General features: G+C 38.1%; 1 protein-coding gene across 6 annotated transcripts in view; it reads right to left on the bottom strand.

Annotated features, from left to right (window-relative positions):
* Positions 1-1,752: 1,752 nt before the first annotated feature.
* Positions 1,753-12,449, bottom strand: part of FTO (FTO alpha-ketoglutarate dependent dioxygenase) — a 226,295-nt gene continuing 215,598 nt past the window's right edge. For 4 of the 6 annotated variants that reach the window (XM_021555037.3, XM_085589606.1, XM_085589601.1 and 1 more), the window contains one exon: positions 1,753-5,672. In XM_021555037.3, coding sequence (XP_021410712.3) covers positions 5,519-5,672 — 154 coding nt within the window. In that variant the 3' untranslated portion in view covers positions 1,753-5,518. The remainder of the gene's footprint in view (positions 5,673-12,449) is intronic. The other 2 variants (XR_014957894.1, XR_014957895.1) reach the window with 2 other exon arrangements.

Below are 12,449 nucleotides of genomic sequence, written 5' to 3'. Positions count from 1 at the left end.
ATAACTGCCTACCAAACCCTGATTTGATTTTAAGAAAAGAAAACTGAAGGTTAATGGTAAACAGAAGTTGATTGTTCACATTTTCACTGAAATAACTCTATCTGACCTGTTCTTAGAAGCAGTGGAATAAAGGATAATGGGAATCTTATACACCTGACTTTTTACTTTAGCCTGTAATCAAGGGGACTAATCAGACCAAGATGTGTTGGCATGAAAGCAAGTATTTGACGATAGGGAGGGGGAGGAGAACAACTTTTGTGACCAAATTCTTGATCATCATGGACAAGCCCTGTAAAACCAGTGGAGATTTAGAGTATGTAAACCATAGGATAACACATTCTTTTGGATTATGAATGTTATCTCCTAAGCAGCAAGAAGAGAAACAAGAGTTCCCATGATATGTGAAGTTCTCATGCCTAAATATCAGCATTTTAATGTGCTAATTTTGTCGGTCATTTCTTGGCTTTTATTTTACATGTTATTCAGCCAGTTCTGTAGCCTTTCTATGTACAGTCTTTTTGTAATGGTATAAATTATCTTCTCTTGTTCAGTGAATGCCCTCAGGCTAAGATGAAGAGGACAGATGAATGTAAATGAAGGTGCAAGCCCAGTCACACTGAAGGTGAAGAGTCAGTTTGGACAGGAAAGAGAGCATGGCTCTATTCAGGACTGCCTCTGCCTGTACAGGGCAGGATGGGAGTCCTACAGAACAATGAATGCTGCTGGTTTAGGCAGAGTCTTTCATCACTCCCTAGCAGCTCCCACCCTCTAAAGGAAGATTATTGTAGTCTTGAACTTTTCACTCTTATGGGGAGTGCAGTGGGTGTCTGTTTTTGATGAGGAACCTCATGCAAACAAGAATTCTTCTTGTCTGACCCTTCTCTGTGTCAGATCACTGTCCTGGTAGGGCATAACAGAAGATGAGTGCAGCAACTTGAATCTCAAATGAGAAGCAGAATCTTTGAAGGTACTCAGTCCATGGAGCTGTAGCAGGATGGAGGCTGAGGCTGAAGTTGGGGATGAAAGTTTCTCAATCCAGTTGCTACAGTGGAACAACCATTCTTGTCAACTCTGCAATCTTGGTGTGAGCTGAGAGCGGTCAGATCCCAGCAGAAAGCTGAGGACTGGCTGTCAGGGACAGGAAGGGGTTTAGGAGCCAATATTAACTTTGCACCAGGTGGTAACAATTAAGAGAGGGAGCCTGACCTGCACTGTACAAGTTTGAGCTCAATGACTCCCATATGAGTCCAGTTAATGAAGTTGTGGCCTTGAAAAATCACATCCCTTGAGCCTCCTGTGCATCCCAACTCGTCTTGCTCTGCTCTCAGCCCAGCTTAGACTAAGGCTAAACCTAAGCCTGCCTTGGTTTAATATCCAACAGCCCAAACTCCACTGCATGGCACAGGACTACTATAACTGAGAAAGGAGCAATGCCAACTCTTAAAACACTGTAATATTTTAGTCACCTTTCATGATGGATTTTATTAATATATTGATTTCTGTGCTGTTATATGAACAGAATCTTTGAATCTGCCCCACTGTATTAAGTAGTCCAGCATGATTTTATAGTGCATCTTGTACTACTACCAGTGAAACTAAAACCATATTCAGATGATAATATGACAACTGATTTGGATATTTATTATGGTGCATGTTACCCATCCTGCACAGTTTTCAGTCAGTGATTACCCACGGCATTCTTATTTACCCTTTAAATAATCAGAACCTGCTGTAAAACTTAGAACATAAGTATGCCTTTAAAATCTCTTGAGATTATTTTATTTATTTACATAACCTTTTCAACAGAAGAAAAGACCTATGGCATAAAACATTTTCATATACACAGATATGAACAATGCATTATAAAAACATTTCTAATTACATTGCATAACACAGCAGTTTTCTATCAAATACTTAAAAATAGTCTGTATCTTTCATCCCCCAAATTACAGAAACTATAGAAGTTTTTAATTTTCTGCCAACATTTTCTCTCTATCAGTGCAAAACCAACTCTGTATCAGATTTATAAAAGAAAGCCCTTGCCTTAAGCATTTCATTTGTACTGGTTCCATGTTTAGTCAGTAGCTTTTGTAAAATTGATGAATATTGTCTAAAGGCAAGTGCAGACAGGCAAACAGATCTGTATCTTCTGCAATCCATTTAGCCTGACGCACACGTGCAAGTGAACTATTTTACCTCAATTCAGGCCTGGCTGATGAAAAGTAAATGTAAGCAAAATCGTGAACTTCACCACTTTAAAAGAACCACTGAATTTAATGTCAGAAGTTAATTTATGCTCTCACCTCTTCCTTGAAAAAACTTGACCTTGGTCCTCATGCTTCTAAAGCATCCAGGCTTGGCAAACAATTGCTACACGCAGAACATTAATTAGAGGCTGTGTCTTCCAGCTCTTTCGAAAAGGAAATGGGTTATCTAATGCTGGAATATAAATGGATTGCTAAAGAATCATTGAAACAAACTAAATTATAACTACTTGAATAAAATAAAGAAATCTTCAAAGTATTTGTCAGCTTCTAACACATAACCTAAACATAGCAATAATTTATACTTGATCTCTCTGTTTTTTTTATACATATTTACCTTTAACCCTGTTCTCCTTTTGGGGTACCCTTTGGCATTACTATGTGCTTCTAATAGTTCCACCACCTTACTCATGTTATTGCTATCAACTCCTGTGGGCTTTGGAGATATGAAATCTTCTTATACTTCTGCATTACAACTGAACTCAATCAGGTTATACTGATTTAGATGATGCAAGACTGGAATGCAACACAGAGCCCTAAACCAGTTGATTATTGGTATTTTGGCAGTCTTAGTCTAAAGGTGTTCATTTGTCCATATCATTGCTATCCATGGCTTAGATAAGTGGCATCTGACTGTACTGAAACTAGTACTAGTTCAGCTGATTCACTACCTTAAATCTTCAAGCATAGGCAAGACCTGGGAACGTGTTTTCTAAAAATTCTGTTATTACTGCCATCAGTCTCCTAATAGGTTTGGGATTGTTTTAGTTTGGTTTTATTTTTACTGCTGCTGGAAATAATTATTTGCCAATCATTTTTTAATAGCTTTGCCTCCACTTCAGCTACAAACTATATCATTGATGTGCCTTCCCCACCCTTTGTGAAGGTCAGATTCCTTTCAATACCATGATCCCTATGGATTTTAGCAACGCTTAATTAAACACAAAGTGATCATAACATAACAGCATAAATAAACAGTTCCCCTAAACACTGTGTTAACACTGTTACATCATTAGCTTGTCTGAATTCATATTGCTCATTTCCAAAGCAAGATCTGTTTCTGAGAAGTGCCTTTTCAAAAGCAGAATTCCCACGTCTTCAGTAGCTTTTCTCTAAGCAATCTCCAAAGTAAACAGTGTTTAGTGTGGCACTAATCCAAATATGCCACTGGTAAAGCCAGCTTTAACTAGTGCAGGGAAGTAAAAGCTATGCTCAGAGCTGTATTTCCAAATGTTATGAATTCTATGGCACAAGAGACAACAGATAAATGCGTGGATCATGGTAATATTATCAAACCTAGTTTAAGTAATAACTTATTCTTCAGAGAGTCTTTACATTCCACAGGATAACTAGAAGTTTTTGCAGAAGCCCAGGACTACGATGGAAACACTTGATTCAGGTATTTTTATACTTTTGCTGGCACAGCTTTACCTAAAGTCTTATGAGGTACAACCTCTACTTGATATAATTGTCCTGGCAAAAGCTGTTAGGTGTGGACACAGTTTTATACCACTAAAACTGAATTTTTTACTGGCACAGCTTCCTTAGCTCCAGGGAGGTCTGGCATATGTTATACTGTCAAAAGCACAATTTTCGGGAGTACAAGCCTCATCCACACACACAGCACTTTGCCAGTACAGAAGCTGATGTGTTCTGGGTGAGTCCAGCCTCAGCAGAAACTTTAAACACCACATTAACACAAGAGGCATATTCATTTATTGGTGGCAACATCAAACTCTGAACCTTACTGGCTTCTTTGGTAATACAGCCTGAGTGCTTTTTCACTGTAATGATTTTCTGCTTTTTGTGGCAAAGTCAGACGCCAGCCCTACCAGTTCAGATAAAATAGCAATTTACCAAAACAAAATTCTCTATCTCATTCAGGAGCACCCTGTATCATTCCACACAGAATTGTTCTTTTTATAGCACGTTACTACAAAACATCACAAACAGTTCTGTTTTTCATAGCTTTTGGGTTTGTGCTCATAGATCTCACTTGATGCTGTGATATTGATACCCAAAATGACACAATCTAAATCTAGTTTCTCAGGGGACCAAACAACCCTAATGGAAGGTCTTACTTAGGTCCATCACATCTTTAGGAAATGCTCTGGGAAACCTGACCTCAGAATAGGATTCACAACATGCAGAAACAAAGTAATGATAAAAACTGAATTCTAAATCCCAGGGAGCCCAGGAGGTACAGATTCACATTAGAAATCTCTCTTAGTAGTACTCTGTTGCCATGAGGCAAAACAGTACGAAAGTCTTGGGATCTATGTTAGAATACTCCCACAGAATTCCTCATCTGAAGAAATGGTCTGAGAAGGAGCCACTTCACAAAGGAATACCTCCAGTTATCTCCTGCCCCTTTGAGTTACTGGATTGAGAATTCACAGCTCTATTTTGAAGATCTCCAGCAGACTCAGCCCAAGCTGGGCTCTCATTAGGATGCCCAGATCATGCAGTCTGCTTTGCCACCCCTGTGAGCTACACCTTGGGTTGCTCACACCTGCCAGGCCAGAGACAGCTCTAGGCACTTGCGGAAGCTGAAATTTAGATACCAAGGGAATGTGTCAAAACAACTGGCAGAGTTGGGCCTGCTCAGCCTCAAGAACAGATGGCTGAGAGGGGACACTGCTGATCTCTGTCAGTATCTGCAGAAGGTGTCAGAGGATGGACCCTCTGCTCCTGGTGCCAGCAATGGGACAAGAGGAAGGGGCAGGAATGATGCCCAGGAAGTTGCCCCTGGACATGAGCAAGGAGTTCTTTGCTGTGCAGAGCCCGAGCCCTGAACAGCCTGGCCAGAGCTGTGGAGTGTCCCTCACTGGGGACATTCCAGAACTGTCTGGACACAACCCTGTGCCCTGTGCTCTGGGCAGCTCTGCTTGAGCAGGGAGGTTGGACCCGGTGATCCCACTGTGGTCCCTTCAAACTTGACCCATCGTGTGATCCTGTGAAACACAGATATCCCTGGGCTGCAGGGTCAATGGGAATTAGAGTGCAGGAGGAGGGAACTAAGGCTGGTGTTCTGGACTTCAGCTCTTAAAAAACACATGCTTCTGTAAATTTGAGGGCTGGTCTTTTTTATTATGAGACAGTAACTAAGCTACTGTGTAAAGACCGATAAAATCTGCATTGACACATAAAATAACATACAATCAAGAAATCATAAAGCTGAAAAGATTTATGGTAACGACAAAGCTTCTCCCCAGATGACCAGCATCAATAATTCTAGGCTGGAAGGTCACTTGTTATTCTATCCATTGAACAAGATTTTGTAGATAAGCAATTACTTCTTCTAGATCATATGGCAGAGGCATATTACATTCATCATCATCTGTCCAGAAGGGATGGCATTCTGGTTTCTGGTCTTCTGGCAAGCTCTCTGCTGCGTCTGACTGGCATCTGAAAAGAAAGGTAAGCAGATAAACCACTTAAGTAAAACTGTATCAAGAAACTGAATACTCAGCAAGGATACATTTGAGCATTAATTTAAAGAGAAAGATTATAAAAAAAGAAATACGACATCTTCTGACACCAAATGGATTGCACATTTCCAGTGAAGTTGATTTCTGTTGTAGGCTTTGTATTTTCTATAGGGATTTCTCAAAAAGCCAATCACAGAGAAAACTCAGTTAGTGTTCCTTTATATGGTGAATTATTTTTTCATTATCTCAGCTGTTATTTAAAGTATGTGATTAAATCATTATCAGATTTAAATGTTTGCTGGTTTCCAATGTATTACTAGATTATTGAGAAAGATTAAACTGAATTTACTGCATTAAGGTCAGGGGGGATAGATTAAACAACATTAAAGAAGCCAGACTAGCTTTGTAGATTCTGGAGATTTACAAGTGTATCAACCTGCTTAGCACTGAAAAAGGCAATATAAAAAGAGGAAATTCTATAAAGAAAAATGTAAATGGAGGTTAATAACAACTTTCAATGATGAATGGGTGGGCAAAACTTCAATAAAATTAAATTAAGAAGCTAGTGTATGTAAGTCCCCAGAGAAAATGTTTAAATTACAATGTTTTTTATTAAATGGATTATTCATCAATACTAGTGAAGTCTAATTATAATATTCAACTGAACTGCAGCCTGCAGAGGAAAGTTTTTACAAGTGGCAACCATCATATTTCTAAAGATTAGACTAATACATGCCACATCAAAAACATTGTCACAGTTCAAGGAGGATTTCTCCCCTTCTCTTTTCCCTTTCCCTCAAACAATTTTCACATTGCTGATTAATTAGTTGATATTTGCAATGGAGCAAAAAAAGAAAAATGCTGAGAATTACCTTAATTTTGGTCCATACTGCAGGTCTCTATAGCTCTTCAAAGAATTAACAACCAAATTGCAGAAATGCACTTTTATGTCTTGTATAACATTTTTAAAATCTGTGTTCTATAAAGCATATAATTTTGGTAAGAGCTTTAAAGTTATTTTAAACATATATGCATCTTTCACCTCACTAGAATGAACTGTAAGAATACTGACACACTCAACTTCCTTGTCCACACCATTGACCTTCTGGAAGAGACTGTTGCCAAATGAACGATGTCTTCTTCTCCTGGGAATTATTAATAGCAGTGTAATCCCCATGAGAAAACATACTTCAGCTTTACACCCATGTTGGTGGGTGGTTAATTGCTGCACCAGCATCCTGGGCACTCAATCCATCGTACATTACACTACAAGGACAGTATTAACACATAGCATTCCAATATATCTTCAGCTTTCCACATCAGCCCCTGATAATAGCATCTGTTAACATGCACTAAGTACTATTATGTAGCACATCACTTCATAAATAATAAGATTAGCCGACCTCAGGGCCCTGGGAAGAGTAATGTGTTTAAATGTTCTCATTATTTATTTAAAACAAGAATTAAAGGAACAGAAGCTACTTGTGACAATCCTCTTAGCATAAATATTAAACTGTTTGCATTGATAAGCTGCACTGTACAGAATAACAGAGGATTTGTTTTGCTGGCTGCTTTATAATAGTTGTTACAGCAAATGCAGTTTAGTGTGTGAGTTCTGAGAGGTACTTAACTGATTGTGCCATCATGTTCTGAAGACATTTTCCAAATTATATAAAGGAACAGGAGAAAATTAATATGCAGGGGAAGCTGAAACTAATTACAGCATAACTCTGTAAGGCTTTTAAAAGCTTTCTTTATTTTCTGTCTTGGCACAAAAAAATACACTCAATTTGGTGGGTAGTATAAGACATTCCAGTTTAAGCATTTCTATCTAAAAGTGGATAAATTAACCATGTAGTGATTATTGCAGATGACAAATCAAAAAGCTCAGCCAGTAAATACTGCAGGCATGTTATGTGATCTGCAAAACTCAGCTAATAATAATAATCATAAAAACCATTTTCTCTCTCTCACATCTATTAACAGTTTTCACTGAGAGAAAAGATGTATCAACCTTTAGCTTCCTCAGCATTTCAGAGGTAAAAAGATAATCTCTTTTTACCTTTCATGTCTTTTTTTTCCTTGTTCTCTTACACAAACAGATTGACCACTTTTCCCTCCCATGTGGGTGTTTGTGTTGCTGTAAATGTGGTGGCAGCCACGGTGATGCTCTGCCTGGACAACCCAAGAGCCACCACTTCCTACTTTCCCTTTTCTGTATTTGTTACCAGCAGAGCCATTGATGAGGAGTCTCCCCACAACCAAGCACATGCCTGAACTTCCAGGAAATCATGCAATTGGGGAAGTTTTAGCCATAGCATATTCCATGTGAGGGATTAAAGGAATAGAAGTGTGTCAGGTCCTGACTGGCTGTGCCAGTGTGATGACAGAAATGCATCCATGTGCTGTAAAAATACAAAAAAGGGAAAGCAGTGCCATAGCACTCCAAGTTCAGCAATGCCATGGTACTTTCATCCTTCTGTTGGTTTCTACAGCTTTGGTCCATACTAGCAAGAACAGCAGGGAAATATATTTTTATAATTTGTCAATCGTCTATTTTGACCAAAATTGCAACCCCTGTACTGGATCTGCTGACATCAAAGACAGTTTAAATTTTTCATGTTCAAAGCTATGGGGCTGGTTCTAGGCAGTCACTGCTGCACCTGGCAGTTGAATAAGCAATTCACCTGAATAACTCCCACAATCTGGAACATGGTCAAAAATGTGCTTTCTCATTCAGAATTAGGATGCAAAGCCCAGACCTTTCTAGATGAGTATATTTCTCATTAAAAAAAAAATTCTACAGGAGAAATTGTTCCTACAATGGTCTTCAATCTGTAGCAGTGGAACAGAGCCACTGAAGATCTTGCCAAAAGCATAGCAACATTTTAAACTGAAGCAGAACAATCAAAGGCATCTAAATGATTGCGCAGAATTATTTAAAATTCTTTGTATCTGACAGTTGGCATGAGTTAGTAACATTAGCTCCTGATAAATAAAAATAAACAAAAAAAGGCTGCAAACATCAAGCTGTGGTGGTAGTGGGAAAGTATGAAGATTTACAATATTGTAAATTAATTAAAATATTCCATATCAATTAAAAATTGTTATTTGAGTTTCTAAAGTCAAAATTCTGAAGGAAAACAGAACTAACCTGTCTATATTCTATGTAAAAACTGTGTAAAAGTGGAAATCACACAAACTCTGAAATACAGAATAGATTCCTTCACTTTATCTCCAGCAGGAGGACAGGAAAACTGCCGTGATTATTTCAGAGCAATTTAGCTGCAACATCTTGACAGTAAGTGTTCAATAACATACTATAGAAAGAATTGTTTGTTTACAGAATGCACAAAACTCCATGGCCCCTACTTTCTTACTAAAACAATCAAGACTTGTGACAGTTTCAATTTAAAACCCATTTTCTGTTACTGTTGAAGAGCATGTTCTCACTACCTCTACCCTCTAAGTTTTCAGATTTTTCATAACCTTTTTGCCTGTTTTTGACAAATGGACTTTGCTCATTAATATTTACCAATGTTCAACTAAGTGATGGCAAACATTTGTATGAATGTTTGACTATTTGCATAACAGCACATGATGCTGTCCCTGGAAGGTGGCTGGTATCTCCATGGGCAGGTGTACATCCACTGAGCAGACACTTGCCTGGTCACAGTTCCCTGGGCTGCACTGATTTTTGATGATCAGGGTGTCATCTACATTAGAGGACACTGATCACAATGCTAAAATCAACCAAGTTAGCTAAAGTGTGTGTTAATTATGAGTATGCAAGCAGTCAATAAAAGGTTAATGCAAAAGTCAAGGGATAAATTTATTTCAGTATTGCATCACTCTACTGACTAAATGACTAACATTATGCTTTGTTTTTAATCAATATTTTTTACAGTAATGTGTGAGTCATTGATTTGAAAAAATGTCTTTTTTATAACTGTTAAGTTTTGCAACTATTAAATATCAAGTGTCAACATACTTAAAACACTTTCTTCAGAGGTACCTTTTTGTTGTATTGTCACGAACAGGAATGCATTGAAGGCAAGAGGCAGCCTTGGATTCTGCATGATTAATGCAAGGGATTAATGCAAATAAGAATTATTACCTAGGAACCCAAAGAAGGTGCTGTGAATTAGAGTCCCTGGATCCTCTTGCACTGTTTGTCTACTCCAGAGAAGCGTAGTCAAATCAGATCAATAGGGGCCAATCTGTGGCTCAGACTGCACAGGCATGTTAAGAGTGAGGAGAGGAGATGAACAGCCCTGTTTCTGAGATGGTACTAATTTAGTTACCTATGCCCAGCAGTTCAAAGACCAATGGAAATGACCTAGAAATTCATAGGGTAAGACAAGGAAAATGGGTCTGGCTGATTTCCCCATGCACTGACACAGTCAGAAGGGAAGGATGGGACATTTGCCCTGCAGGTACAAAAGCACACACTCACCCATATGCACTTACTCCAGCACTTCTGAAATTTTATGTTTTATGTGGGGAAATATTTTCTCCCTCCATTCATGCTGGAAAAAAGGTGCTACTGTACTATTATTCAAAACTTCAGGGTAACTTTTAAAATAATGGCCCAGGCAAAAAAAGCATTTGGATCACTTTACTAAGACAAATGCATTCCTGAAACCCAGATTGACATCACTTTAAATGGCACAGCTCAGCTAACATGGGGGCATGCTTTCTGAGGAAGAGGAACAGCAGCAACTTCTTTAGACACCATCTTCCACTCTTAAAACTCACAATGACTTTGCACATATGGGTCTGATCAAATATTAATGTTATAACACAGAGCTCTGCTGTGGAACACAAATCCTACTAGGATAGGTACCTGGGACATGGAGATTTGCTTTAGGTTTGGATTTTTTCATACTCGTCCCTCACATTATTATGTAAACTACGTGTGGTTATTCTAATCTCAGTGTTAGGATAATCCCATGTCATTTCAAGGTTAGTTGCCAGAGCATATACAAAACAGACAGTAGTCCAGCCTGGATCACCTGTATCCAAGGAAAACCAGTCCTATGCTCTCCCAGAGCTTTTTCTGGAGAACTAATCCAGGATATGAGATCTGCACTAGGAGGTGGAATTTAACTTGTTTATAGTGGAAATATATTCAAAGCTTGACTTCTGGTTTAGCTTATTTTAGAAGAAATAGCATATATAGAATCAGTATTTCAGCTGGAACTTCACTAAGGGTATTTTGAAAAGTGTTTGGAAAATGGGTTGACTAATCATGACACAGGGTTAGTGTGGAATACTTTCTAATCTCTTTGTTTAAACTCTGTAAAACATAAGGATGCCAATAATTAAATATCCTTTACTTGGTATTAACTTTTTTAGTTTGCATCCTAAAGACTATTTTCTGAAAAAATCAGGGGATGGAGAAAATATGAATATACTGAAATACTATTTTTGTATGGCTATATTACCAACAAAATTTGATTTTTTCATGCCATGATACTTTGAAAGTTACTGAGTCCAATCTAGACTAAAGATTTTCTTATTTTATTTTAAATTAACCAATCAGAAAATTGCCAACTTTGACAGAAAGTATTTCTTTCAGTTGTTCTCTGCTCATCCCTCCTGTGACTATGCAGAAGTAAAACCTTTCCAGGTTTGCTTTACCTTTTAAGAATAAAAAAAGCCCAAATTAAATCAATATTTGACTTTGCAAACCAGATTTTAGAAGTACTGGTCCCAAATAGGCAGTGAAATGAAGTGGCCAGATGGAAAGAGAGCAGTGCTTCATTCTTTTGGACATCTAATCCCCAGTGCATTCCCAAGAAGTCTGTCCCATTTACAATAAGTCACTGCTGATATTCTTTCATGTGCTGTAACTACAGTGTGCCCAGCCATAAATAATGGCTGAGACCAGGACTGCATAGAAGGGACAAAGAGTTTGTTTCCAGATAAGAAACTTGAAAAGAGAATGCCAGTTTTAGGAAAGGGATAGAGGCAATATCAGTTAAATATTTATCTAAGAATAAAAAAAAGTATCAGCTGCACAAAGACACAAGAACAAATACATTTGCTGGCACATCAGATGATCTCTGTCTGCTTCTTTCAAAAGTTGATAATGGCTCATGTCACTGGTGCTTTTGGTCCTTAGCACAGAACCAACATTTACAGTCACTGACTTTTGAAGGCTTTATGCCTTAAAATAAACCATTCCACTGGAAATGAGGCGCTGGCTACAATATCCTGAGGCATTGCTGGTGACAGAGTAGGATAGCCTGAAAACAGCCAGCCTTGTGTGCACTTTGACAAAGTGAATCTATAGCAGAGTCCATCTTTAACACTGGCCTGCAGAGTGCATTTTGCTGTTCCACAGAAAGGCAGGGAAGTGATCAATGAACCTGACACTAAACAGGGTGAAACAACAGTTGCATCAGCTTCAAAATGTCAGAGTTTCTATTATTACTCAAATAGTAAACCAAGCAAATACGAGAAAAACCCTCCACATGTTGAAATAACAGCAACCAAAGCACTGGTGGAGTCCAACCAAAAGACTTTTCAAAAGTGGTGCACCAATGTGTTGCACATGCATTTGAAGAAAAATATGAAACTCAAAATAATAAAAAAACCCAACATTTTGCTTTGTCTTAACTGTAAAGAAATTAAAAATATTTTCTCCCTCACAATACTAATTAAAATCCGTCAAAATGAACATCAATCTTTCTAAACTATTTAGCTCAGAAACTAAGGAAAATAATAGAGGTTTGTTTCAGCTACAGAG

Source organism: Lonchura striata, chromosome 11 (assembly GCF_050655825.1).
Source record: "Lonchura striata isolate lonStrDom1 chromosome 11, ASM5065582v1, whole genome shotgun sequence".
Taxonomy (NCBI): Eukaryota; Metazoa; Chordata; class Aves; order Passeriformes; family Estrildidae; genus Lonchura; species Lonchura striata.
The sequence above is the reverse complement of the archived record's forward strand: the minus strand, read 5'-3'. Positions and strand labels throughout refer to the sequence as shown.